General features: G+C 36.1%; 1 protein-coding gene across 4 annotated transcripts in view; it reads right to left on the bottom strand.

Annotated features, from left to right (window-relative positions):
* TAX1BP1 (Tax1 binding protein 1) overlaps positions 1-26,372 on the bottom strand; it is a 93,702-nt gene that overhangs the window by 23,777 nt on the left and 43,553 nt on the right. For 2 of the 4 annotated variants that reach the window (XM_025993092.2, XM_025993093.2), the window contains exons 9-14: positions 20,971-21,195; positions 20,260-20,406; positions 19,195-19,315; positions 17,888-17,991; positions 13,786-13,911; positions 10,710-10,781 (exon numbers count right to left, since the gene is read on the bottom strand). In XM_025993092.2, the coding sequence (XP_025848877.1) occupies positions 10,710-10,781; positions 13,786-13,911; positions 17,888-17,991; positions 19,195-19,315; positions 20,260-20,406; positions 20,971-21,195 (795 nt within the window). The remainder of the gene's footprint in view (positions 1-10,709; positions 10,782-13,785; positions 13,912-17,887; positions 17,992-19,194; positions 19,316-20,259; positions 20,407-20,970; positions 21,196-26,372) is intronic. The other 2 variants (XM_025993094.2, XM_025993095.2) reach the window with 1 other exon arrangement.

Here is a 26,372-nt window from a genome sequence, read left to right as displayed (position 1 = left end):
GTGGGTTTTATTACATGTAAACTGTACCTCAAAAAAGCTGTTTAAAAAAAAACAAATTTTAACAAAGGATGAGAAAATGGAAAATTTCATCTGTAAAACTCAGCTGGTTTTGCTGAATGTCATCCCAAGAGAACAGAGATGAGATTCTAGGTCAGCAAATTTTTACCTATATAAACGACCATCAAATGAAGTAACCTTAAAACAGAATAAGTCATTATCACTAAAAGCAAAACTGATAAACATGAAAAATTCAAATCAATTTAGGTTTGAGAAGAGATACAGCAATTAGAAGTTCCTCCTAAGCATGTGAAAAGAATACAGAAGATATGTGAACAACTTTATTGCAGGATTGGTTAAATGAATGATATGGCTAGAGCATAGGCTGCATGTGAAGAACGAAAGAAAAGACAAGTTGCAAGCCAGATATGCCATATCTATATCATAGAGTTTACTACAATGGGCCTACCAGTGTCTGAACAGTCTTAAGATGGTTCTTAAGTGAGGTTATTGTAGCAAAACTATACTGGGCACACTTGAAATTGGTTATACTTGAAATCATAAATAGGGGGATGGTATGACATGGAAAGACTGGAGTCAACTACCTGGGTTTGCTCATCAGCCTCAACAATAATAACCCTGAAGAACTTACTTTCTCCAGCCCTAGAGGAATACTGAGAAATTAGAGTGTTTTTAACACAGCAGGTCCTCAATGGAGGTTCCTTCCTTCATCTCCTGCCATGACTCAAGAAGTGCTGTCATGTAATTCACAATTGTGAAAGTACAATGTGAGTAGAGAAAAAGTGAGAGTAAATTTAAAAAATATTTCAAAGAAGCGTCAAGAAGAAAAGGGCATGAAAATAGCAAAAGATGTAGATAGGATAAACTGCTAAAAAAAAAATTTAAACTAACTTGAAAGAATATGGTAAAATTCTTCTCTAAGCAAACTACTTGAGTCAAGGGTTTTATCAAAAGATTTATGGTACAGTCAAGCAACTTCATAGAGATTCCAACATAATAAAGAGTTCCCTCTAAGTTAATACTCCTCTCTTCTACCATGAAAGATGCATAAATCTCCTGCAAATAGGATGCAGGGTAAGAAAAGGACCAGTAACAAGCAGCTTTGATTCCTCATTAGGGAAACTGGAGGTGGGGTAAACAGAACACAGGGACACGAACAAGACAGCTATAAGTAGGTTGTTTGGTAAATTGGAACACTGAGCTGTTGACTTAGTGAATATTCTGAAATTTGCATTCACAAGACTCCCCAAAGGGTCCACATTTAGAATTCAGAAAATAAATGAACTTATATGGGGAAAATAAATTTTTATCTTTTCACTAACTTCTAACTGAAATTTAGCATTTTCTTCAATTACCAATGTAGGCAAAATAGCACAGCAATAGTTGTAGTACCTTTAACTTTTTCACCTACAGAATCACCAATATATTCACTTCATATTATAGTCATAGCAAGCATCTCAAAACAGCCTTTATACTTCACTACCTTGAACTTATGGTAATTATTAGACAAGCTAAATCTTATTTAACATTTTTAAATAAGCACATATACTACTGTCACATAGATCATAAATTTGGGGTTTTTTAAGAAGATTTTATTTAAGGGGGACAAGCAGATGAGAGGCAGAGGGAGAAGCATCCTCACTGAGCAGGGAACCCAACGTGGGGCTCAATCCCAGGACCCTGAGATCATGACCTAAGTCAAAGGTAGATGCTCAACAGGCTGAGCCACCCAGGCACTCCATAAATTGTTTTAATATTTTGACGAAGGATGCCTGGGTGGCTCAGGGGTTGAGCAACTTCCTTTGGCTCAGGGTGTGATCTGGGATCAAGTCCCACATTGGGCTCCTTGCAGGGAGCCTGATTCTCCTCCCTCTGCCTGTGTCTCTGCTTCTCTGTCTCTCTCATGAATAAATAAAATCTTAAAAAAAATTGTTGATGACTTTCTTATAACTCGTTTCCTTTGTGATTCTATATGTTTTGCTTTATTCATTTAAAAATATTTCTGGGGTACCTAGGTGGCTCAGTCAGTTGAGTGGCCAACTCCTGATTTCAGCTCAGGTCATGATCTTGGGGTCCTGGAACCAAGCCCCACATCTGGTTCTACACTTGGCAATGACTCTCCTTGAGATTCTCTCTCTGCCTCCCCCCCACCCCCCAACACTGTCACTCTTTAAAATAAATAAATCTTTTAAATTATATATATTTTTCTGAAAACAGACCTAACCAGACTATCAAAAGGCCCATAGAATAATGGTCAAGAAATCCTTTAAGACCTCCTCTACCTTCAAAAACATGCATGACCTGAGTATGGCTAATTTACCTGAGCATAGTATTAATAATGGCTATTTATAATTCTCCTAAAATAAAAAGCCTCCACAATTTAAGAAATAGATTTTGTTAGAAGTCCTCTCTTATATAGTTCCAGTGCACTTAAGTTTGATTAGCTGGTTTTGCCTTTGCTAGAGTGCCAAATTTTTTTTTGTTTCAAGGCCCCAGAATGGCCCACAATAGCACTGGTTTTACAAATAAACCAACAAATTAAGGATGTCTCTGGTACTCCAACTGTTAAATAGGAGGAGTAATATATTTCTTTTTTGGGGGGAAAGATTTTATTTATTTATTCATGAGAGACACACAGAGAAAGGCAGAGATACAGGCAGAGGAAGAAGTAGGCTCTCCAGAGAGGAGTCCGATGTGGGACTCGATCCCAGGACCTGCATCTTGTCCTGAGCCAAAGGCAGATGCTCAACTGCTGTGCCATCCAGGTGTCCCAATTTATTTCTCTTACATGTCACATGAGAATGCAGTAAGAGTAATGGAGAAGAACAGACATTATTAAGTGTTTTGAAATCATTACAACTCAGAACAAGTTGTTCAAAGTATTATAGAATTCTCATAACCTCCTTTTATCACTCCTAGATAGCCTCTAAGTTATAGCTAAAGAGGTAAACATATGGCAGTCTGTATGACTTTTATTATAAGATCAGTTGTTGGGGTCATGATTATTTAATCACCATGCTATTGCTATAACACTTCATTAGAGATAGCTCCCACTAATCATTTCTAAGTATATATATTACTTTTCTATTCTCAGGTGGTAGGCAGATCCAGGAAAAAAAAATCACTAGTCAAGTATTTAATGTTAACAAATATTCTGAAATAGTCTTTAAAACATTTTTTGGGCAGCCCAGGTGGCTCAGCAGTTTAGCGCTGCCTTCAGCCCAGGGCCTGATCCTGGAGACCTAGGATGGGAGTCCCACGTCAGGCTCCTGCATGGAACCTGTTTCTCCCTCTACCTGTGTCTCTGCCTCTCTGTGTCTCTCTCTCTGTGTCTCTCATGAATAAATAAAATCTTTTAAAAAATAAAACATTTTTAATTTTATTATTTAATAAAGTATTTCCTACAATGTTTTTTAAATCATTTTTTGTCATTTTTCTCTTGCTTCATTATTTTCTTTGTTCTCCCCCTTTTAAGTATCTACTTAGGGATTTATGCACAATATCTGAAATAGTATAAAGATATGAAAATGTTAATCCTAAATAGTGGTTTTGGAATGACATGAAAACATAAGATATTTTAAGCTATTAAGTTTCTAAAGGAATTTAAATCAGTAGGGTTTTTAATCCTAGGAGATATACTACTTCATACTACTAGTTATATTCACACACATGTTCAACAAATATTTACTGAATACAATGAAGCAGGCACTAGAGATTCCAGGATAACCAAAACACACAAAAATTCCTTAGCCCAAATGGAGCTTATATTCTAAAGGAAGGAGGACAATAAACAAATAAAATATATATTATTAGTGATAATCGTTTACTCACTCATAGATCTATGTCTGGATCTAGGTTTTAGTGATAAACAAAAGGGGCTTAATCCTACTAACTCTGTAGAATACTGGGGTAGGGGTGAGGGTTCTGAGACAACACTGGGAAAGATAAACATTAATCAAGTTGTTAAAACAGGAAATAGAAATTCTTATAAATACAAACTTTTTAAGTAATATAAAACTATAGTGGTAATAGAAAATCAAGAGAAACTCAAGAAGACAGGAAGTAGAAAGCAAACCGTCCTACTTTATTGTGCCCTGACAAGGCAGGGTATTAACTGACAATGAAACTGTTGGTCCCAGTACATTTCTTTTACCAAATGTTTTTACAAGCAAATGCTATACAGTATGTATATTTGCCCCATTCAACTAATATTTATAACTTTAAATATCAGGCACTATTAGGAGCTACAAAGACCATAGTGAATAAAATAGGCACAATTCCTATCTTCATGGATTTTACAATTAAGCAGAGAAGGCAGATGTTGAATAACCAGAAATAAGTATTAATTAGAAATTATGGTAAATGCCATATAATAAAAGTACAGGTCCCAGATTTGAGTTTAATAGAGGCACTACATCAGAGTGGAAGGTCAAAGAAGGCCTTACTGAAGAAAAAAATCAATATGGGACTTGAAGGATGAGTCAATAGTAGTTATAGGTGGGGTGCCTGGGTAGCTCAGTCGATTAAGTGTCTGACTCTTGGTTTTGTCTGAGGTACTGATCTCATGGTTGCAGGATCAAGCCCTGTGCCAAGCTCCATGCTCTGTGTGGAGTCTGCCTAAGATTCTCTCCCCCCCCTTCCCCCACACACTCTCTAAATAAAAAAATAAATTTTTAAAAAGTAGTTACAAATAAATATTTAGAGGGAAATAATAAAAATTCTGGGATATACTTGAAAAAATATCAGAGGGGGGAGAGGAGGAAAGGTAATTATGTTTGCACAGATAAGACAGCCATGAAATATAAAAATTATCAATGTTGGGTGAGGAGTACACAAAGTTTATTATTCTCTCTACATAAACATATGTCTCATATGTTTAAACTCTTCTTTAAAAGAAAGTCCAACTAAGTAACAAAAAAAATTATAAGCAGGAATATTCCTGGCAAAAGAAAAGAATGAGAGCCCTTGAGAAAATAAAGCAGTTGGTGAGCTGTAAAGCCTGGGTGACTAGAACAATTCTTTTAGTGTGGTTCCCAGAGCAGCAGCATGGAACTTAGAAATGCAAATCTTAAGCTCCACTACAAACCTACTAAATTAGAAACTTTGGGAATGGACCCAGGAATCTATGTTTTAACAAGCAAACAGGTGATTCTGATGCAAGCTCAGGTTTGAGAACTATGGAGACTGACTCTACAACACAGGATAGTGAAACAGAACACTGTAACTTAAGACAAGAATAGAGAGATAAATGAAGGCTGTCATACAAAGTATCACAGGCTATGTTAAGATTTTTGGGTTTTAAGTACAGAGGAAGCCCATTTTGGAGCTTTAAGCAAAGGAGTGATCAGTTTTTACATTGTACGTTATGAATAATCTTTCTTTACTTGAGGCAAGAGAAGGGGAATGACTTCATGGAAGATGGCAGAGGGAGACGTGTGTCTGTTCCCTGTTCTAATAACTGCCAAGGAACTGAATCGTAACATCACACGAGTGAACTTGGAAGTTTCATGAGATGACTGAATCCCATTTGATACCCTAGTTGCAGTCCTTTAAGAGGTCTAAAGCCAGAGGACCCAGTTAAGCCACACCCAAATTCCCCACTCACAGAACCTGTAGATAACAAATGTTTTAAGTCATTAAATTTTGGGGAAATTTGTTAATGCAGCATAATACAGCTACTATATTATTGTACGTGATTTCAGCCATTTATATAATAACTTACAAATGGTTATAATCATTCAGGACTCTGGTTCTATCTGTATAAAACTTCAAAATAAATATATATGTATATACAAAACATTTTACACATAAATATGAATTGCAAGATATGTAATTATATAAATTTTATACACTCATGTATAAATTATACATATAAAACTTTCAGATATAAAATTTGTTTTATATATGTAAAATATAAAAGTAACTTGACTGCTTCTCTCTAGCATTAATCTCTCTAAGCAAAATACCACTTAGAGCTGGGTTTCTTAGTTAACAATACTGAAAGTAAATCCACATTTCAACAAGTTGTCTGAAGCATTTATTTATTTTTAAAAGACTTTATTTATTCATGAGAGACACAGAGAGGGAGACATAGGCAGAGGGAGGAGAAACAGGCTCTATACAGGGAGCCTGATGCAGGACTCAATCCTGGGATCCCAGGATCACTCCCTGAGCCGAAGGCAGATATTCAACCACTAAGCCACCCAGGCATTCCTGTCTGAAGCATTTAGAAAATATATTTATATTTTTTGCCAACTTGTCAGATCTGATTAGAGTATCATGGTTTTAACTTTGCAATACACCTAATCAAAACTTATACCAAAAATTTTTTAAATCATTTTCTTACTCTTAATTTGTGTTATTATTTTAATTATCTTCATTCCATTGTTTATTTGCAGGGATCTTTTGTTTTTTAAGATTTTTATTTAGTTATTCATGAGACATAGAGAGAGAGAGAGAGAGAGAGAAAGAGAGAGAGAGAGAGAGAGAGAGAGAAGCAGAGACACAGGCAGAGGGAGAAGCAGGCTCCATGCAGGGAGCCCGACAGGGGACTTGATCCCAAGACTCCAGGATCACACCCTGGGCCAAAGGCAGGCGCTAAACAGCTGAGCCATTCCGGGATCCCCCACAGGAATCTTTTTAACCCACTTGCCATTTTGTGTTACAGAAAAGAAAAAACTATTTGAACATAATATGCAAAAGTAGAGGAGGAAGAAAAAAAAAAAAGAACTTCAAACAATCACCAATTCTATTCCTAATAGGTTTCTTTCTCATGGTGTTATAATGCTAGCAATTCTGAAATTATTTTATGTAGATTACTGGATTTAGCAAATGAATACATGTATTGGTATTACTGGATGCCAGGATTCTGGAAAGAATACAAATAGGAAATGAGGAAGACAAGGAAGAACCATGTGGAGTTCAACTAGAACGCATATCTGAAAAGTTTCTTAGTTCTGCCCACTGAAAAGATCTAGAAGCAATGATCATCAGTAATCATGGACAAACCTAGGGCCCATATTTTGGTTTCTAAATACATGTCCCACTAATAATGAACCATAAACTCCTTGGAGAAAGAATTCGAGGGTTGAATGAGGGCTTCTTTCTTAAGAAAAAAAAAAGGACAATTCCAAAGGTGAATAAAGAAGAAGGATACAAGACAAGCTAGAATATCTTGCAATGCTGGAAAGATATTAAGTGTTCAAAAACATCAACAATACCCCCTTTAGATACAGAGCATATCAGGAACCTCCTTGAAAATGCTCCCACTGACTAAATCTAGGGTTGCAGGAACATCAAAATAAGAACAGTAATAAATTCTAATCTACTAAGGAGTTCATACTGATGACTGTCAGGTAAAAAGATAAGTAGATAGATGGACAGAGACATCAAAATATATATCAAAAGACAACTGGGTGGCTCAGTGGTTGAGCATCTGCCTTCAGCTGGGGGCATGATCCTGGGGTACAGGGATCAAGTCCCATACATCAGGCTCCCTGGGGTGGGGGGTGGGGGGCGGGGGGTGGCCCTGCATCCCCCTCTGCCTATCCTTGTGTCTCTCATGAATAAATAAAATCTTAAATATATATATATAAATCAAAAATACACTCATACATACACTGATATAAAAAATGTATTTGGCTTTGTCCCTGGTTCCTAGAATTCTAAAACTCCTAGAATTTTCTAAATAATAGGAGTGTCTTGTCATGCATAATAAAACTCCGTTAGGCTAATTTATGTTAACAAGGTTCCACCAGAATGACCAAGCACATGACTACAGAGTTGGAAATTTAGTGCCATGTCTTCACTCCACACCACTTCTACACTTTAAGGGATAGGAGGAAGGATGGAGATGGAGTTAAAACTCTTGGTCAATGATTTAGTCAATCATGCTGTTATACTGAAACCCCAGATTTGAAACTCTTAAAGTCTGGAGAGCTTCCAGTTGGTAAATATATCACTGTGCTAAGACAGTGCCAGGCTAAAGAGGGTAGGAAAGCTCTGTAGTACCTCCCACCTTGCCCTATATATCTCCTCCATATGGTTTTCTGAGTTGTACCCTTTTATAATAAAACTTTAGTGCTCACTTCGGCAGCACATATAATAATAAAACTTTATAATAAAACCTAATTTTAATAATAGTGCCTTCTTGAATTATGTAAGTCATTCTAGCAAAATAACAAACCTTCTGGGAGGGTACAGGAGGGAAGGAAAGTTGTGGATCTGAGCCCTTAATGTAGATCTGCACTAACTCCCAAACGGCTGGTGTAAGATTTCAACTGAATTGTAGTATACCAGGCTGATGTCAGATAACTGTTCCTGCAAAATAAATGAGGATAAAGGAAGGTTCTTCTTCTTCCTTATACTAGAAAGCCATGGGGCAATAGGGATGAAATGATGGATTTGAAAAGTCAGAATTCTATTAACTATTACACAGCAATGTCACCCAACCTCAAGATCTGAATGGTCATCCTCTTACCATGTATTATTTCATAGTATCACTGATCACTTGGAAAGCTATGACTGGTTCACTGAGTTACACAGATCTGCCAAATGCTGACACACTTCACTGAAGAATTTTTAAAGATCAGTCTTTTTTTTTTTTTTTTTTTTAATTTATGACAGAGAGAGAGAGAGAGAGAGAGAGAGAGAGAGAGAGAGAGAGGCAGAGACACAGGCAGAGGGAGAAGCAGGCTCCATGCACCGGGAGCCTGACGTGGGATTCGATCCCGGGTCTCCAGGATCGCGCCCTGGGCCAAAGGCAGGCGCCAAACCGCTGCGCCACCCAGGGATCCCTAAAGATCAGTCTTAATGTTACCACTCATCTCATTAGAAAAGTAAGCAAGCATTGGAGGGGCGCCTGGATAGCTCAGTAGGTTAAGCTGCCGACTCTTGATTTCAGCTCAGGTCACGATCTCAGGGTCATGGGATCTACCCACATGTCAGGCTACCTGCTCAGCAAACAGTATGCCTGAGGATTCTCTCTCTGTCCGACCCGCCCGCCGCCCCCGCACTTGCATGCACACACACACTCTCTCAAATAAACCTTTTTTAAAAAAAAAGAAATTTTGGGAATTATCAAGTTCATGGTAGCAGATACAAGGTTCCCAAAATTGTAGTTTTTGCTTAGAAGTTTGAATTTTATCATTGGCAACAAATACTACCAACTGTTTTTCCATAAGGTAACAGACTCACTTCACTTCTTTTCAAGAAAATATCTGCCAAATACCCTACTTTCAATAACCAAATTTTGTCTATTAGCCATTCTTTAATACAGAAATGATATGCTAGTTCAGCTCACACTCAAACAACTCACAAGTTCTTCACCTTAAGATAACCATACTTCATTAGGTAGAAGTACCTGGTTGGGGAGTGAGGGGTATTTCCCATTTCATCACACAGAATATTAAGATGTGCACCCCCAAGGTCAAGCTTCAATAAGATTATTATTTTACTGTTTCATCATAAGTGAAATCGGCTTTTTCTTTTTTTCTTTTTTTTTTTAACTGTGAATGCAACAGTTAAGATGAAGATGATAACTACACTAATGTACTTTGGTTCAACTGCCTTGATTCAAAACTAACTCACCACTACTTACACACCAGCATGTAACTGTAACACAATGAGGGGAGGAGAATATACATATATATTCATTCATATTTATATATTTATATAATATATATTTATATATTACTATATTCATATATAAACACAATGGGGAATAAATTAAAAAATATAGTATTGTGAAAATAGTTTATTTTGTAGACCTCTGAAAAGGGGATGCGGACCTCCTAAAAGACCTTACACCACACTCTGAGAAATGTTGCACTACAGCATGTTTTACATTATAGATGTATGCTCAGTTGCAATGTCAGGTCACACTATAAATCATTAAACAACTTGAAAATGTTTCCTATCACAAAAGAAAACCAGATAAAGACAATAGTATATACAATTTTTAAATTTTTTACTCTCTTCCTAAATTTAAAATTTAAAAATGTTTGTTGTTACATATAAAATACATAACAAAGACCAAGTTAAATTTCAAAACTTAAGCATTTTTCTCATATTATGAAGTAAAATATTTAAAATTATTATTTAAGGGTGGCTGGATGGCTCTGTCCATTAAGTGTTCCACTTGATTTTGGCTCAGATCATGATTTCATGACACTGAGATCAAGCCCTGAATTGGGCTCTGTGCTGGGCGTGGAACCTACTTAAGAGATTCTCTCTCTCTCTCTCTCTCTCTCTCCCCCCCCCACCCTCCCCAACTCTGCTGCATCATCTCTAAAATTAAAATTTTTTTAAATAAAAATTTTTCACTAAAAACATTCTCTAAAACATTTGCTATTAGTTAAATACAAGCTAACTAAAAATATTCTCTACTCTGTTTCAGTCTTTTTTTCAAAGCCACCCTCACATGACTGTAAGATGGGTCTTCATAAGGCTGTGGTATCATTCACTATCATATGAAGATTTTTTTAAAAGATTATTTATTTTTTTTGAGAGTGCATGCGAGAGCACAAAAGAAGAAACAAGAATCTCAAGCAGACTCCATGCTGAGAGCAAAGGCCCAAAGAGAGCTCAATCGCATGACCCTGAGACTATGAGCCAAAACTAAGAGTTAGACACTTAACTGACCGAGCCACCTAGGCACCCCGGCAAGATTTTTTAAGTACACTGTTCAATACCTTTTCCCTGCACAGGTTTTCCAAACGTGAAGTCAGACCATTTATTTCTTTGTCTTTCTCTGCCAATTGAAGCTGGAAAAAAAAAAATCATCATTAATCTTTTTCATTACTTATTCTCTCCTTATGTGACAAGAGCTAGTCTATAAAACACTCTATCAAAATAAAACCTATTACCATACCCGTGTATTTTCCCTGGTGTATGTCTTTGGACATCTCTGAATTACTTGTTATTCCTGACCAACTTCCCTTACTCGTACAACTTCTCCCATAGTTTATGTAAAATTTCACCCACAATGTCATCTTCTCTTGCTCTTTTTTGTGTCCACTTCTTCACAATTAGAAATATGAGTGTTCGCCGAAGTTTTTTCTTTGGCTTCTCTATTCCCCCTGAAAACTCCCTTTTTCCTATGCCTTCTCAACTATGATCCTCATGGGAATAAAGCACTAATATTAACTCACATGGCATACATCTTTCTTTCCCAAGTTTCAAACCTGTCTTTTCAATCTATGGGTGACATCTTTTCATTTCTTTCTGCGTTCTAAGGGCAAAAGGTCCCAAAGCTACTTTAATAATTTTGTTAAAGAATATTATCAGTATCAGAGCCCACTGTGACTGAAGCTAGAAAGCTATGTTACAATACTTCCTCCTCTTCTTCTTCCACTGACATTTTCAATTTCTTAAGTCATTCATTCACTTAATAATCACATTATAGATACAAACACAAATAAACCTATTTTTCAATAATCTTTCCCTAAGGATCCTTTTCAGAGCTTTGATAGACTCATGTCCTACTCAGTAATAAGTGATCGGGGAAGGTACCCAAGAGGGTAGTCTTTACCAAGTAATTCTGAAAATACTTCAGATTTTCTTATCCTCAAAACCCTCCCCTCCTGTAAGTCTGCTCAGGGTTACCAAATTGTTTTCAAAAAGACCTGCTATAGTTAGGTCCCTTTACTTCTAGAAAAAAAAATTTTTTTTAAAGATTTTATTTAGTTATTCATGAGAGACAGAGAGAGAAAGAGAGAGAGAGAGGAGGCAGAGACACAGGCAGAGGAAGAAGCAGGCTCCATGCAGGGAGCCCAACGTGGGATTCGATCCCGGGTCTCCAGGATCACACTCTGGGCTGCAGGCGGTGCTAAACCACTGCGCTGGGGCTGCCCTACTTCTAGAAAATTTTTAATAGCAAATAGCACTCAAATTCCATTTTAGGCCTTCTGAAATATGGCTTCAATCTCTTTCAAGTCGAATCTACTCCATCATAGACATTAAAGTCCTATTACTCAAGATTGCTCAAAATTTCCAGGCTACGCTCTCCACTTTTCACTTCCAAGCCTGTATAAATGTTTTTCCTGTTTAGAATGCTGCTTCTTTCTTTTCCCAGCTCTGCCTCTCCTCCTCCAGTTTGGTCTTTCAAAGGTCAGGTTTCTCCATGTTTAACTCCTAAATATTCCACTGGAAACAGCCCTAAGATACTTCATTAGACTTTTTATTCATGTAGAACTTCCTCCTACATTGTCTTGTCTAGTGAGTAACTGTGTCTAAACAGTAGAAAATACGGGAAAGGACACTAAACAAAAAAAAAAAAAAAAAAGCTAAGCACCTTTACCAGCTACATAATCTATGTTAACTCAGATGCTCACTATTATGAACTAAATGAACTAAAAACACTAGTCTTCCCACAGGTTTGATAGATGATTGCCTGGGTCATGAATGTCAAGGAGTTATGATTATCATCATTATACTTCTAGCAATCCCTATTAGATTATAGACTCCTTATGCATAAATAGCAGTCGCCCTTACTTGTATGATCACCACCACGACAGCTAACATAATGCTCTTTCATGCTCTCTCTATATGTAGTAGCCTTTAATTTTACTAAAAAATTTTTTTTCTGGTCAATATGCAAAGACAAAAGTTCATATAAATTCAGTATTCACACTTTATAAATAATAAGTTGCCAGCCTTTGAAAACAAAATCCACAGGGATCTCATAAATAATAATCTCATGAGTATGAAATTTTCATTCTGACAATAGATGAAGATAAAAAAGAACCACCAGTAAAATTACTATAATGTGCCACCTTCTCCACCCCGCCCCCGGGGGGAGACACCTAAATTCTTGTTGTCTTTAAAACTACTACATTTAAAAATTAGGTTATAAGTATAATTAGCTATAATACAGCAAAGTTAAATAATTTAGAGCTTTTTGGTCTTCACTCACACACACATATGCAAATCATATGTACGTATATATTCCAAAATATGTAAGATTATTCTTTAAAGTGAAAATATCTTCCCACTTATAATTAAACAGCCTGTTAATCTTTTTCTCTAACATTCTTAAAAATATCATTTACCATTTGGGCTTATTTGTTGCCTAATATTACACTGACAAAAAACATTTGTCTATTAAAATTGTATCACTTTGCAGTATTTTTCAGGATCACAGGTAACACATTTTGGTGATTCATTTAATAACTCATACACAAATTTTTAAATTTCTGATCATATATTATTATGCTCCCACAAAAATGTGAAGGCCCTAAAATAATTTTACACTCACATGTTTGTTTCTAAGTGAATAGGAAAATGAAATGATCATTTTTCATCTTAAAAACTAAGAATGATTTAAAAATAGAATTTTTCTTAAAGATTTTATTTATTTATTCATGAGAGACACAGAGAGAGGCAGAGACATAGGCAGAGGGAGAAGCAGGCTCCATGCAGGGAGCCTGTTGAGGAACTTGATCCCAGGACCCTGGGATCACGACCTGAGCCAAAAGTAGATGCTCAAACCACTGGGCCACCCAGGTGTCCCTAAAAATATTATTTTAATGAGTCAATTGAGTGCACAGAACTAAAGCCACAATGGCAATGCAAAGGAGTATTTATTTTCTCAGTTCATAGTTAATTATATTCAACTATAGCGTAGCTGTACCTTTTGGTTTATATACATAAATACTATCCCAATTTCCTACATTAAAATTGCACATTAGATTGATAAAAATTATAGCTAAAATACTTGCAAAAGTACCAGCTACACTATGTCTCAAGTTATACAAATACCAAACTTACTTTGTAATTGTCCTCTACTTCAGCTAGTGCTAGTTTTACATTTTCAGCAATCTTCACCTGTTCTTTCCATTTCAGTTCCATTTTTGCAAGTTCATCAGCATACTTATTGCATTTTGTTTTCTCATCCTAAATGAAATTAGCATGATTACCAAAAGATTTTAAATCCAGAAAGAGCCAATCTCTATAAACATATTTAGATACGTGTTGAATGTCTCATTGTAACAATTATATATTTAAAAGAACAAATTAGACCTACAAAGTAGCAAGGAAAAATGTCAAATTACATTAATTGAAAATAGAAAGCTGCAAAAAAACCCAGAATAAATAATACTCCTCTATTTTTAAAAGTTAACACACTTTTATATGATTTCTATACAGTGCTGTGTAGGAAAATATAAACAAAATATGAATAGCTTTTATCTTTTGGAATCAGGATCATGAAGGTAACTTTTACCATCTTTATTCTTTATTTCCATAATGCCAAAAGATTTCACAATAAGTATATGTTACTTTTGCAAAGGGAGATAATAAAAAATATGATTATAATGACATTGCTTCCAGTCACTGGGATGTCCTGACCAAGATAATCTCTAGGTTGACTTCTCATACATTGCTTCTTCTCTACAACTCAGAATGTTAAAAGGAAGGAGTTACAAATAATAACAATAGGATACAATGGACAACTTCATTTTGAATGCCTTATATTCCTTTTCTTTTTTAAGATTTTGTTTACTTTTTCACAAAAGACAAAGAAAGGCAGAGACAAAGGCAGAGGCAGAAACAGGCTCCATGCAGGGAGCCCGATGTGGGACTCGATCCCAGGACCCCGGAATCATGCCCTGAGCCACCCAGGTGTCCATTGAATGCCTTATATTCAAGGTAAAAGTTTAAACTATGCTTCAAGCAACTCAAGAAAAAGTCTTTAACAAATAATGCTAGATTAACTTAATATTCATTCCTATATATATACCTTTCACATCACACACACAAAAAAAGCTTAAAATGAAAAGAGACCTAAATGTAAAACCTAAGAGTATTAACCTTATAGAAGATATGAGAAAATCTTTACAAGTTGGATTAGGTAAATGTTTCTTAGGACATAAAAAGCATAGAATGGAACCTACTTAAGATTCTCTCTTTTTGAATGGATAAAGAAGATGTGGTTTATGTATACAATGGAATATTACTCAGCAATTAGAAACGACAAATACCCACCATTTGCTTCAACGTGGATGGAACTGGAAGGTATTATGCTGAGTGAAATAAGTCAACTGGAGAAGGACAAGCAGTGTATGTTCTCATTCATTTGGGGAATATAAATAATAGTGAAAGGGAATATAAAGGAAGGGAGAAGAAATGTTGGGAAATATCAGGAAGGGAGACAGAACATAAAGACTCCTAACTCGGGGAAACGAACTAGGGGTGGTGGAAGGGGGGAGGAGGGCGGGTGTTGGAGGGGAATGGGTGACGGGCACTGAGGTGGACACTTGACGGGATGAGCACTGGGTGTTTTTCTGTATGTTGGTAAATTGAACACCAATAAAAATTAATTAAAAAAAAAAAAAAAGATTCTCTCTTTTGGGATCCCTGGGTGGCTCAGCGGTTTAGCACCTGCTTTCGGTCCAGGACACGATCCTGGAGACCCGGGATCAAGTCCCACATCAGGCTCCCTGCATGGAGCTTGCTTCTCCCTCTGCCTGTGTCTCTGCCTCTCTCTCCTTTTGTCTCTCTCATGAATAAATACATATTTTTAAAAGTTTCTCTCTTCCTCCCTCTGCCCCCACATACTCTCTCTCAAATCTTTTTTTAAAAAAGAGCAAACTAATAAATCTGTATTTAATCAAAATTGAAATTTTTTTCCTAAAAACCACCATTAAGGAAAGGGCAAGTCACAGACTGGGGGAAAATATTCACACATGTATCAGACAAAAGACATGCATCTAGAATAAAGAACACTTACAACTCAATAATAAGATAAACAATTTTTTTAAATTTTTATTTATTTATGATAGTCACACACACACACACAGAGAGAGAGAGAGAGAGAGAGAGAGAGGCAGAGGCAGAGACACAGGCAGAGGGAGAAGCAGGCTCCATGCACCGGGAGCCCGACGTGGGACTCGATCCCGGGTCTCCAGGATCGCGCCCTGGGCCAAAGGCAGGCGCTAAACCGCTGCGCCACCCAGGCCAGGGATCCCAAGATAAACAATTTTTAAAATAGCAAAAGATCTGAACTCTAATAAAAAGGAATGAGCTACCAATAAAAGCAACAACATGGATAAATCTCTAATTATTCTGAAAAAGGATAGAAAAAAGTATAAACCATATGATTACTCTTATACAACCTGTACAAAAGGCACGCTAATCTGTAGTGGCAGAGGGCAAGCCAATAGTTTCCTGGGGATGGGGATAGAGGGAGGAATGAGTTGCAAATGGGTACATAAAAACTTTGGCAGGTAATGGAAATGTTATCTTGACACTGTAATAGTTTCACAACTATATAAATGGCAAACTGATCAAAATGAAGACTTTCAATGTAAGCCGTTTATTAGATTTCAACACAGTGGGCAAGGGGCATTTAGCTTAGGAACATTCTATCTTCCTTTCAATAATACTATATTAAGGACATTAAAAAAAATTCATCCAGAATTGTCCCAGACATGATGAAAAAGGTTTAGTCCCTTATAAACAACTATTTGGAACCCAAGGGTAGTAAAACCGTTCTAATCAATCCTTCTACAGAAGGAGGATCCTCTGAAGCAGCAAAAATATTCAGCTTAAAGTTTAAAAAATTTCGGGCACTTGGATGGTTCAGTCCATTAAGCAGGTGCTTTCAACTAAGGTCATGATCTCAGGGTCCTGGGACTGAGCCCAGAGCCAGCTTCTCCCTCTGCCCATCCCCTGCTCATGGGTGTGCATGCGCGCGCGCTCTCTCTCTCTCTCTCTCTCTCAAATAAAATCTTTTTAAAAGAGTTTACAAATTCAGGACACCTGGGCGGCTCAGCAGTTGAGCATCTGGCTTCAATTCAGGGTGTGATCCCAGAGTCTGGGATCGAGTCCCGCATTGGGCTCCCTTTTAGAAGCCTGCTTCTTCCTCTGCCTATGTCTCTGCCTCTCTGTGTCTCTCATGAATAAATACATAAAATCTCAAAAAAAAAAAAAAGTTTAAACATTATTTAGAAGACAGTGACAAAATGTTAATTACTACACTAACATGAAATAATGTATGAACCTCATCATTCTATAGTTCTAAATATCCTTGCCCTCTCTACACGCACGGAGAAACATACACCAAAAAATTAACAAAACTCACACATACAAACACAAAACACCTTTGCTTCCCTTCTCCAAATCAGGTATAAATAAGAAGCATTTTCCTTTTGTCCTTTTTTTTTTTTTAAGATTTTATTTGAGAGAGAGAGAGAGAACGCGCAAGCATAGCGGGGGGGGAGCAGCAGGGAGAGGGAGAGGGAGAGGGAGAAGCAGGTCCCTGGATGACCAAGGAGTAGGACGTGGGGCTGAATCCCAGAACCTTGGGATCACAACCTGAGCCAAAGGCAGGTGCTTAACCAACAGAGCCACCAGGTGCCCCACCAACCCCTCATCCTTTAAATACTCCAAGAGTGAATCCTACCAAGACAGTTGTAAAACTGAAATGTATGAAGAATTCCGTTTACAACAGTCAAAATAAGTAACACCATAAAGGCAATAGTTCATCTGGTTAACATTCTCTTTTTCCACTTTGTAAATTTGGTTAAAGATGTGGTAAAATTCTTTGCTACTCTTACAGTAAATGTAAAAAGAATACTTCCTTTTAATGAAGTTCAATATTAAGAAGACAAAAATAATCAACTTCAATTAATCACTTGCCCATTATTGAGAAAGGACATTAGAGTCGATAGAAAATTTTAAGATCATGATTTTACATATACGCCTACATGAACAGGTGCACAGAACCCCTTTTCATCACCTCAAAAATGAAACTAAATGTCAGTAAATGGGTATGAAAAAGAAACCACAGAATTTTAAAAAAATCCAAAAACAAAGGTAAGCTAAGCCACTTTACCTAATCAATCTTTCACTTACAAAACAGCTAGCTTACCTGCAAGAGTTGTCTACATTTATTGTATTTTTCTGTTTTGTCAGCAATTTCTTTGGTCATTTCACAGACTTGTCCCTTTGTTACAATGTCAGAATCTGTCTCGGCTATTACAAGGCAGAAACAGTATTATTAAAAATTACTTTGCCCCTTAAATTATCTTCTTGCTCAGAATAACAAAGGTCAGTATACTGTGAAATAAATGAAATACTAAAGGAGAGAAATATCTGAAAACATCTATTCATACACTCAATAAAAATAAGATAAATTCAACATGAGAATTTAAATGTTAGTTTGTCCAGAAACAAGCTCGCATTCAATAATGAAAAGGATTATTTTTTTTAGCTAAAAATAGTTTTTAAATGGCACACTTGTTCTCTTCATATAACTAAAAAGGATAAATAGAAAGCCATACTCTGATAAAACACCTAAGTCATTTTTCTAGTCCTTCATTACTATTCATTATGTCTTCATTAAGTAAATAATTTACACAACACCACTCTAGATACAAGAGAGGATGTACATAAATGGAAGTCAGGATCCTGTTCAACAGTGGCTGAACCTAATTAAATATTTAGTAACATGGGAAATTTATAATACATTTAAAAATTCTACAACAGCAATTACTCCAAACACTACACAAGGAAATGTATTTTTATATACTCTAGTGCCGATTTTCATTACTGTCAAATCTCTTAACATAAGGTGAAAAAAATTAAGCCAAGTGAAAACCTAGAGTTAATTCATATTTTCATTTCATATATTCACTAGATCTTTCTAATCTGTTCTATAAATTAATAAATAAAAATTTAACTGATCTACCAACAGGTACACTAACCAGAAAGTACCCTAATGATCTCAAGAAGTCACACACACACACACACACACAAAAGAAGAAAACCATGAACAGAACAGGGGATTTATTTTTCCCCCAACAGAATTATACAATTAAAGCTCCCATAAACGCTTCAAAATTCCATAGATTTAGTGGAATAGTAATTAAAAATTCAACACTGGCTTTTTGTCCTATAGCCTAAGGGCTATCAGCATTTAAGCTTATAAACTACAGCTCATTTAATACTTATGAATTCTCTCATGAAGATAAATACTAGGTTCACATATTTTGTATATTTCACATGCATGACTACTTTCTTACTTTTAGGCCCCTACTTTATTTTTGACTTAATTCTCTCACTTGTAAGAATTTTTAGAAGCTCCCTTAAATTCATATACCTGGAACAAGGAAGTATAAAGTAAGTATCAATATTGTCAAGGCAGGACAGTATGCAAAAGGTCTAAACAATTTTTACCTGCTGAAGGTGCTGGCTTTACATCTATAGTAGAGGCAATAGTAGCTGGGTCTGTGTTTATTGAGGCATCATTCACTTTTTGCTGATTCCCAATTTTCTTTAAGACACTGTTGCTATTGGCCTATTCAAAATGTTAACAATAAATTATTATAGGAGTTTTATGTCCTTGCTTCAGTAACTGCCATATAAAGAAATTCTGAGAAGTTGACAAAGCTGCTACTGCGTTTTAAAGGCCAACAAAGACTAAAGGTAACATATATCATTCTCTACTAAGTGACCAAAGTATTATAAAAGAGAAAAATTTTACTTTGGTTTTCAATGACAAACCATCAAAATACCACCAAAACAAGACACAGAAAACTCCTAAGTCATCTACCGCAAAGTCATAATATACTTACAGGCCCCAAACCAAAAGTCATACATGTGGGTCATACTTAAAGTATTTTTTCACAAAAGCCTTCCTAGCTTAACACCTGCATTTCTATGAAAAAATCTGTACCAGGTGGCCCAAGTGGCTCAGTTGGCTAACTGTTTTGCCTTCAGCTCATATCATCATCTTAGAGTCCTGGAATCGAGCTCATCAGGCTCCCTGCTCAGCAGGAGTCTGATTTTTCCCTCTTCTTCTCCCTCTGCCTCTTTCCCCAATTTGTGCTCTAATACATTTTTTTAAAAGCGCGGATTTAGAGGGAAACGGTCAAGAAAAGAGGACCCTCCCCTTCCTATCTTTTTTTCCTGCTGCTGCCCTGTTTTCCTCTGTTGGTTTTCCAGCAAATAAGAATTCTAGATTAAAAAGGTATGTATCACTACAATATTAGACCAATGACTTCAAAGCGGACCACTAACTTCAAATCAGCAGAGATAAATAATATTAAAAAGGTTGATATTTAGAACATTATAAATCTGGGGGCACTTGGCTGGCTCAGTTGAAAGAGTATATGACTCCATCTCAGGGTCATGAATTCGAGCCCCACGTGGGATGCAGAGATTACTTAAATAAATCAAAGCTTTAGAATATAAATTTGATTTGTAAAGAAAAATATTAGATATGTGTTCAATTGTCCTTACTGATTGGTCTGAAAGTTTGTTTATTTGTTTTTGGAGCCTCTGGCATTCCTTGAATTTTTCTTTATAATGATCTGCTGCCATCTGAAGACGAAGTTTCAAATCTTCAACTTCTCTTCTCAGTTCATGTTCCAGTGTATCAGTCTTTTCCTATGACAAAAATACATACACTTCCTCTCAAAAAAAAAAAGTTAAAAATCTCTAATCTCATAATGTAATAGTAAATCCCAACTTCATTTTCACTTTTTTCTTTCTGGCTTTTAATTTTTATTTGTTTTGGAGTTTTGGCAACAGAGCCACATTAGCTCCTAATAAATTCAGCTTTATATTCTTAGGATCAAGGCTCATTAAAAAACTAGAGAAGAACAATCCACCTCCTGAGGAGTAAGTATTACCCTGTTAAATAACCATAATACCACTTTATGAAGCTAATAAATAAGAAATTCCAAATAAAGCAATATACAACTGACATAAGAAAGTTTAACAATAAAACAATAATAGAGCAGCTTACTAACCATTAGGCATTTGCCTGCATAAGTTTTTCTTTAAGCTTACATAAATTTCAACCCAAGGAGTTACAATGACTAAACGAAATGAATGGAAATTTAAATTTCTGTGATAAGGAATCTGACCTTATTTTGATATACCTGTTCTCTTCTGTAAGCTTGTAGTGAGTTTTTGATCAAAATGAAAATTCAAAATTAACCACTTTACCTGGTCTTTTTTCACAGCATTCAGTTTAAGTTCTGCCAGTGCATCAGATAACTGCTTTTTTACTTTCTCATTTTCCAAGCGTGCAGTATGCAAATCTGCCATTGTTTTATCTCGCACATTTACAGCATCACTAAGTTCTTTTGCCAGAAAGACAACTTCTTGCCGAGTTGCCTGGACCTGTTCCTCTGCTTTACGAAGTTGCTCCTTCAAAAAAAAGGTATCTTCCTGAAGAAAAGCAGATAAATATATTTGTAATGAAGCCATTAAAATAAAAACAGGAGAAACAATTTTTATTCATATTTCAAAAGATCTAAAACTTCAAATTAACTATTTTTTATTCCTTAGATGAAAGTACATAAATCTATAAAAAACTTAAGATATGACTCAGAGTCCATGTAACAACCCAATGCACTCAGTATCTCTATTACTTTAAATACATGTAAACTGAAGTTCAGAAGTCAAGCAAAATGCCCAGTACTTAAAAGCCCTAGCTTAAATGGGAATTCAAATGAAAGCTCCTGTCCCCAGGGACGCCTGGGGTGGCTCAGCGGTTGAGTATCTGCCTTTTGGCTCAGGACATGATCCCAAAGTCCCGGGATCGAGTCCCACATCGGGGTTCCTGCATGGAGCCTGCTTCTCCCTCTGCCTATCTCTCTGCGTCTCTCTCATATGAATAAATAGGAAGGAAGGAAGGAAGGAAGGAAGGAAGGAAGGAAGGAAGGAAGGAAGGAAGGAAGGAAGGAAGGAAGGAAGGAAGGGAGGGAGGGAAAAGGAAAAGAAGGAAGGGAAAGAAGAAAGAAAAGAAAGAAAGAGAAAAGGCTCCTGTCTCCAAGAACCTTTAACAACTGGAAATACTGACCCTAATTTTTTAAATAATTACCAATAAGAATAATTTCAAAAACTTCTCTGTCATTCCAATAATTATGGTTAAAATAAGTCTATTAACTAACTTAAAACATTTCCAGGGGATCCCTGGGTGGCACAGCGGTTTAGCGCCTGCCTTTGGCCCAGGGCGCGATCCTGGAGACCCGGGATCAAATCCCACGTCGGGCTCCCAGTGCATGGAGCCTGCTTCTCCCTCTGCCTATGTCTCTGCCTCTCTCTCTCTCTCTCTGTGACTATCATAAATAAAATTAAAAAAAAAAACAAAGAAACATTTCCAATGGAACATTAATATACTATTACATATCATTCATTATGAAAACACAGAATAGATTTAGAACTTAGTACTAAAAACAAATTACTGATATGCAAATAGCAAAGATGAGGCACTAGGAAAGTAAAAATTAACACTGCTTAACCTAAAAGTATCTTTATTTTTTTTAGGATCTTATTAGAGAGAGTATGCACGTGCAGGGTTAAGGTCAGAAAGGAAGGAGGAGAAATAAGACTTCCTCCTGAGCAGGGAACATGATGTGGGGCTCGATTCCAGGACCCTATGATCGTGACCTGAGCTGAACACAGATGCTTAACCGACTGAGCCACCCAGGCTCCTCTAAAAAGTATCTTTTAAAAAAGTTAAAATTGCTGGTAAGAAAAAGGGGAAAAAAAGTGAAAACTGCCATGATGAAATTATTTCCTTTAATATTATAAGCCCAACAAATCCACTTTAACTTTCCTATTTTTATCTCTGTACTAAAAGTTACAAACTCAGGAAAAGTGCAACTCATTCTTCGTTTTTAAATTCTTAGCTCCTGGGACACCTAGGTGGCTCAGCAGTTGAGCGCCTGCCTTTGGCCCAGGGCGTGATCCTGGAGCCCTGGGATCGAGTACCACATCAGGCTCCTTGCATGGAGCCTGCTTCTCCTTCTGCCTGTGTCTCTGCCTCTGTGTGTGTGTGTGTGTGTGTGTGTGTGTGTCTCATGAACAAATAAATAAAATCTTTTTAAAAATCAAAATTAATTAATTTAACTAATTAATTAATTAATTCTTAGCTCCTGAAGCACCAGGCTGGCTTAGCTGGTGGAGCATGTGACTCTTGGTCTCAGGGTTATAAGCTCAAGGCCCATGCTGGGCACAAAGTCTATTTAAATAAATGAATAAATAAATAGATAGCTCCTTAGAAGAAAATAAATGATTATGTACTGTTAGGTAGAGAAAATCTTTATAGATATTACATTAATAGATCTATGTAAATATCACTAGCTTCTATATGTCAAAAGGAAAAAAAGAAACAAAAACTCGAAATTGTTTGGAATATATTCAGAAAAAGACACAATAATACTGATAAACATATTTTCTAGTCAACAAGAAAAAAACTCTCCCCCCCCCCAAAAAAAAATTAGAGAATGGCATGACCATGAAATTTTTTTTAAAAGAAAAGGCCATTATGCAGATTAAAAAAAAAAAACTCCTCAACAAAGAGGTTAAAAAAAATACCATTTTCTTTTAACTGACAAAGATTCAAAATCAGGAATACTCCAATATTTTGATGACATTAGGGAAATTAGCACATTTATAAACAGGTGGGCTATGTATCTGTAAGTAGTATAAAGTTTCTCATCAGATTTTTACAACATTCACAAGACCGTTAAAAAGCACGTAACAACAACAAAGAGCACGTAACTTCTGATCTAGCAGTTTTATTTTCATGAGTTTCAAGAAAATAAAAAGTATGTACATAAGTTTAGCTTCACAGGGATTCAGTATCATTACTAAAATAATGAAAATTATTAAAAACTGAAAATATGTAATAGGAGAATTTACTATAAATTCTAAAATATATCCTTCACACAATGAAAGTCTGTGCTGCCATTACAAACTGAAGTATATACAATGGGGCTTTTTTTTTTAAAGCAATTTGAAAATAACTATGAAATTATTCTGGTATGTATGTGAGCCTACATATCTGTACGAGGAGGTTTACCTCAGCATGCTTATGAAAGCTAAAGATTGTACACAACTAAAAGCAATCACATACTACAATACAGCTATTAAATAAAACAAGGGATTCTATGCAGCTGTTATAGCAACTGCAGAAGACCTATACTGGTACTCATACTGTAAGATGTCCGGATACTCTATAAAAAAAATTTTATGGGGATCCCTGGGTGGCGCAGTGGTTTAGCGCCTGCCTTTGGCCCAGGGCGTGATCCTGGAGACCCGGGATCGAGTCCCACGTCAGGCTCCCGGTGCATGGAGCCTGCTTCTCCCTCTGCCTATGTCTCTGTCTCTGTCTCTCTCTCTGTGTGTGTGTGTGTGTGACTATCATAAATAAATAAAAATTTTTTAAAAAAGAACTATTTGAAAGTCACATCTTCTAAAAAAAAAAATTTATGCCTTTTTTTTAAAAAAAACATTTTCGTTATCTATTCACGCAAGACACACAGAGAGAAGCAGAGACACAGGCAGAGGGAGAAGCAGACTCCATGCAGGGAGCCTGATTCAGGAGTCAATCCAGGACTCCAGGATCATGCCCCAGGGCTGAAGGCAGACACTCAACCACTGAGCCACCCACCCAGGTGTCCCTCTATAAAATTTTTTTAAAAGGCTTTGGAACATTATATATATTCTTAGTTTACATAAAAATGTAAATTCTATATGTACATTCATAGATTTCTAGAAAAATTTAAAATTCTCTAAGACCTATCTGGGAAGGGATAAGGGTTATTTTTATTTTATATCCTTTATGTACTATTTGAATTATGATATAACCATGACCTTGTACTGCTTTACAAAAAAAACTTTAAGTTGTAACAATTAATGGGGTTCCTGGCTGATTCACTTGACTCTTGATCTCAGGGTCATGGGTTCAAAGCCCTACATTGGGCATAGAATTTTTTTTTTTTTAAAAGTTTAACAAGAGTCTATTTTCTCAGGTATTTTTAAACCTGTTGTTTTCCTTACTGAGGTCTTGTTTTCATAGGAAAGAGATGTTAGAGAACATTTTAGCATTTTAATGAATTAAAATACACTTTTCACTTCTGTACTTCCAATGTGCTATATTAAATATCCTGAAAAGTAACTTGGGTGTTAATCATAAATTCTAAATGTCATGCACAACTGACGTTTTAGGTGTTATACCTGAGTATATTTAATAGCAAACTACTGAAAATGAAATAATACTCATTCATAAAAGAAATCTATCAAGGTAAACCTGCCCAATCTAGTATTGCACAGCCATTTAAAAAAATTCGAAGATCTCCCTGAACAGATATGGAGTAATTTTTTTCAGTTTATATTATTCTATTTTAAAAGGTGCAAAAAGTATATATAGCATGGCAATTTTTTTTAAGAGAAAAGGCAATAGACAAAAGTTTGTGCACATACACATGCTTATTTTTGCAGAAAGAAACAGGAGGGGGGGTACCTGCATGGCTCAGTCATTAAGGGTCTGCCTAAGGATCAGGTCATGATCCCTGGGTCCTGGGATAAAGCCCCACATCAGGATCCTGGACTGGAGCACAATATCAGCCTCCCGGCTCAGCGGGGAGTCTGCTTCTCCCTCTTCCTCTGCCCCTCCCCTTGCTCATTCTCTCCCAAATAAATAAATCTTCTAAAAAGTTTTAAAAAATTAAACAGGAGGATAAACTGGAAACTAATGAAAATGTTTTTTAAAGATTTTTATTTATTTTTTCATGAGAGAGACACACACAGAGGGAGAGAGGCAGAGACACAGGCAGAGGGAGAAGCAGGCTCCATATAGGGAGCCCAACGTGGGACTCGATCCTGGACTCCAGGATCACGACCTGAGCCAAAGGTAGACACTCAACCACTGAGCCACCCAGGCATCCCAAAAATGTTTTTAAATATGGATATAAGGGCTTTTTAGGGAAGACAGACATCAGAGTAAATTTTTTTATAATCGTTTTCACTTTTGAATGATGCAACTATTTAATATATTCAAAACAAAATTTAATCAAAAGGTTAAGAGAGTAAAATCTAATCTTAGAATTATTGCAAATAAAAAAGTTAAGCTGTATAAATATTCACTGTCCATAAATGTTAAAAAGTTAATTCAAATAACTGTTGAACACAGTACTCTGTACATCCTTACTGAAATAAAATCTAAGAAAAAGGCTTGAAAGAATTTTATTTAGAAGACATATAGTTGGGAGTGGTTTAACACTTCTGAAACTATTGGTGTAACAAGGTAGACCACATGAATAAATATAATGATGTGTTGGAAACAAGGGCTCTCACACTGAGAGAAGAGATAAATATGGAATGGAGGAAGTGAAGGAAGAATCCTAAAGTACTGAATCTGAATTGGAGAGAACTATAAAAAGACTTTAAATGTTTGTCCAACGAAAGTGCAAAGAAGCAAAGGCCCCTAGTAGCAACAGGATCCAATATGAAAATACCAAAATACTATTAATTTCACGATTTTCCACCCTCTTTCTCTGTCCTTCCCCCTGCTCACATTCCAAAATAAAATCTTAAAAAAAAAAAAAAAAAAAGGG

This window comes from Vulpes vulpes, chromosome 7 (assembly GCF_048418805.1).
Source record: "Vulpes vulpes isolate BD-2025 chromosome 7, VulVul3, whole genome shotgun sequence".
NCBI lineage: Eukaryota > Metazoa > Chordata > Mammalia > Carnivora > Canidae > Vulpes > Vulpes vulpes.
Note: the sequence above shows the minus strand (reverse complement) of the source record. Positions and strands in the feature narration are given on the sequence as shown.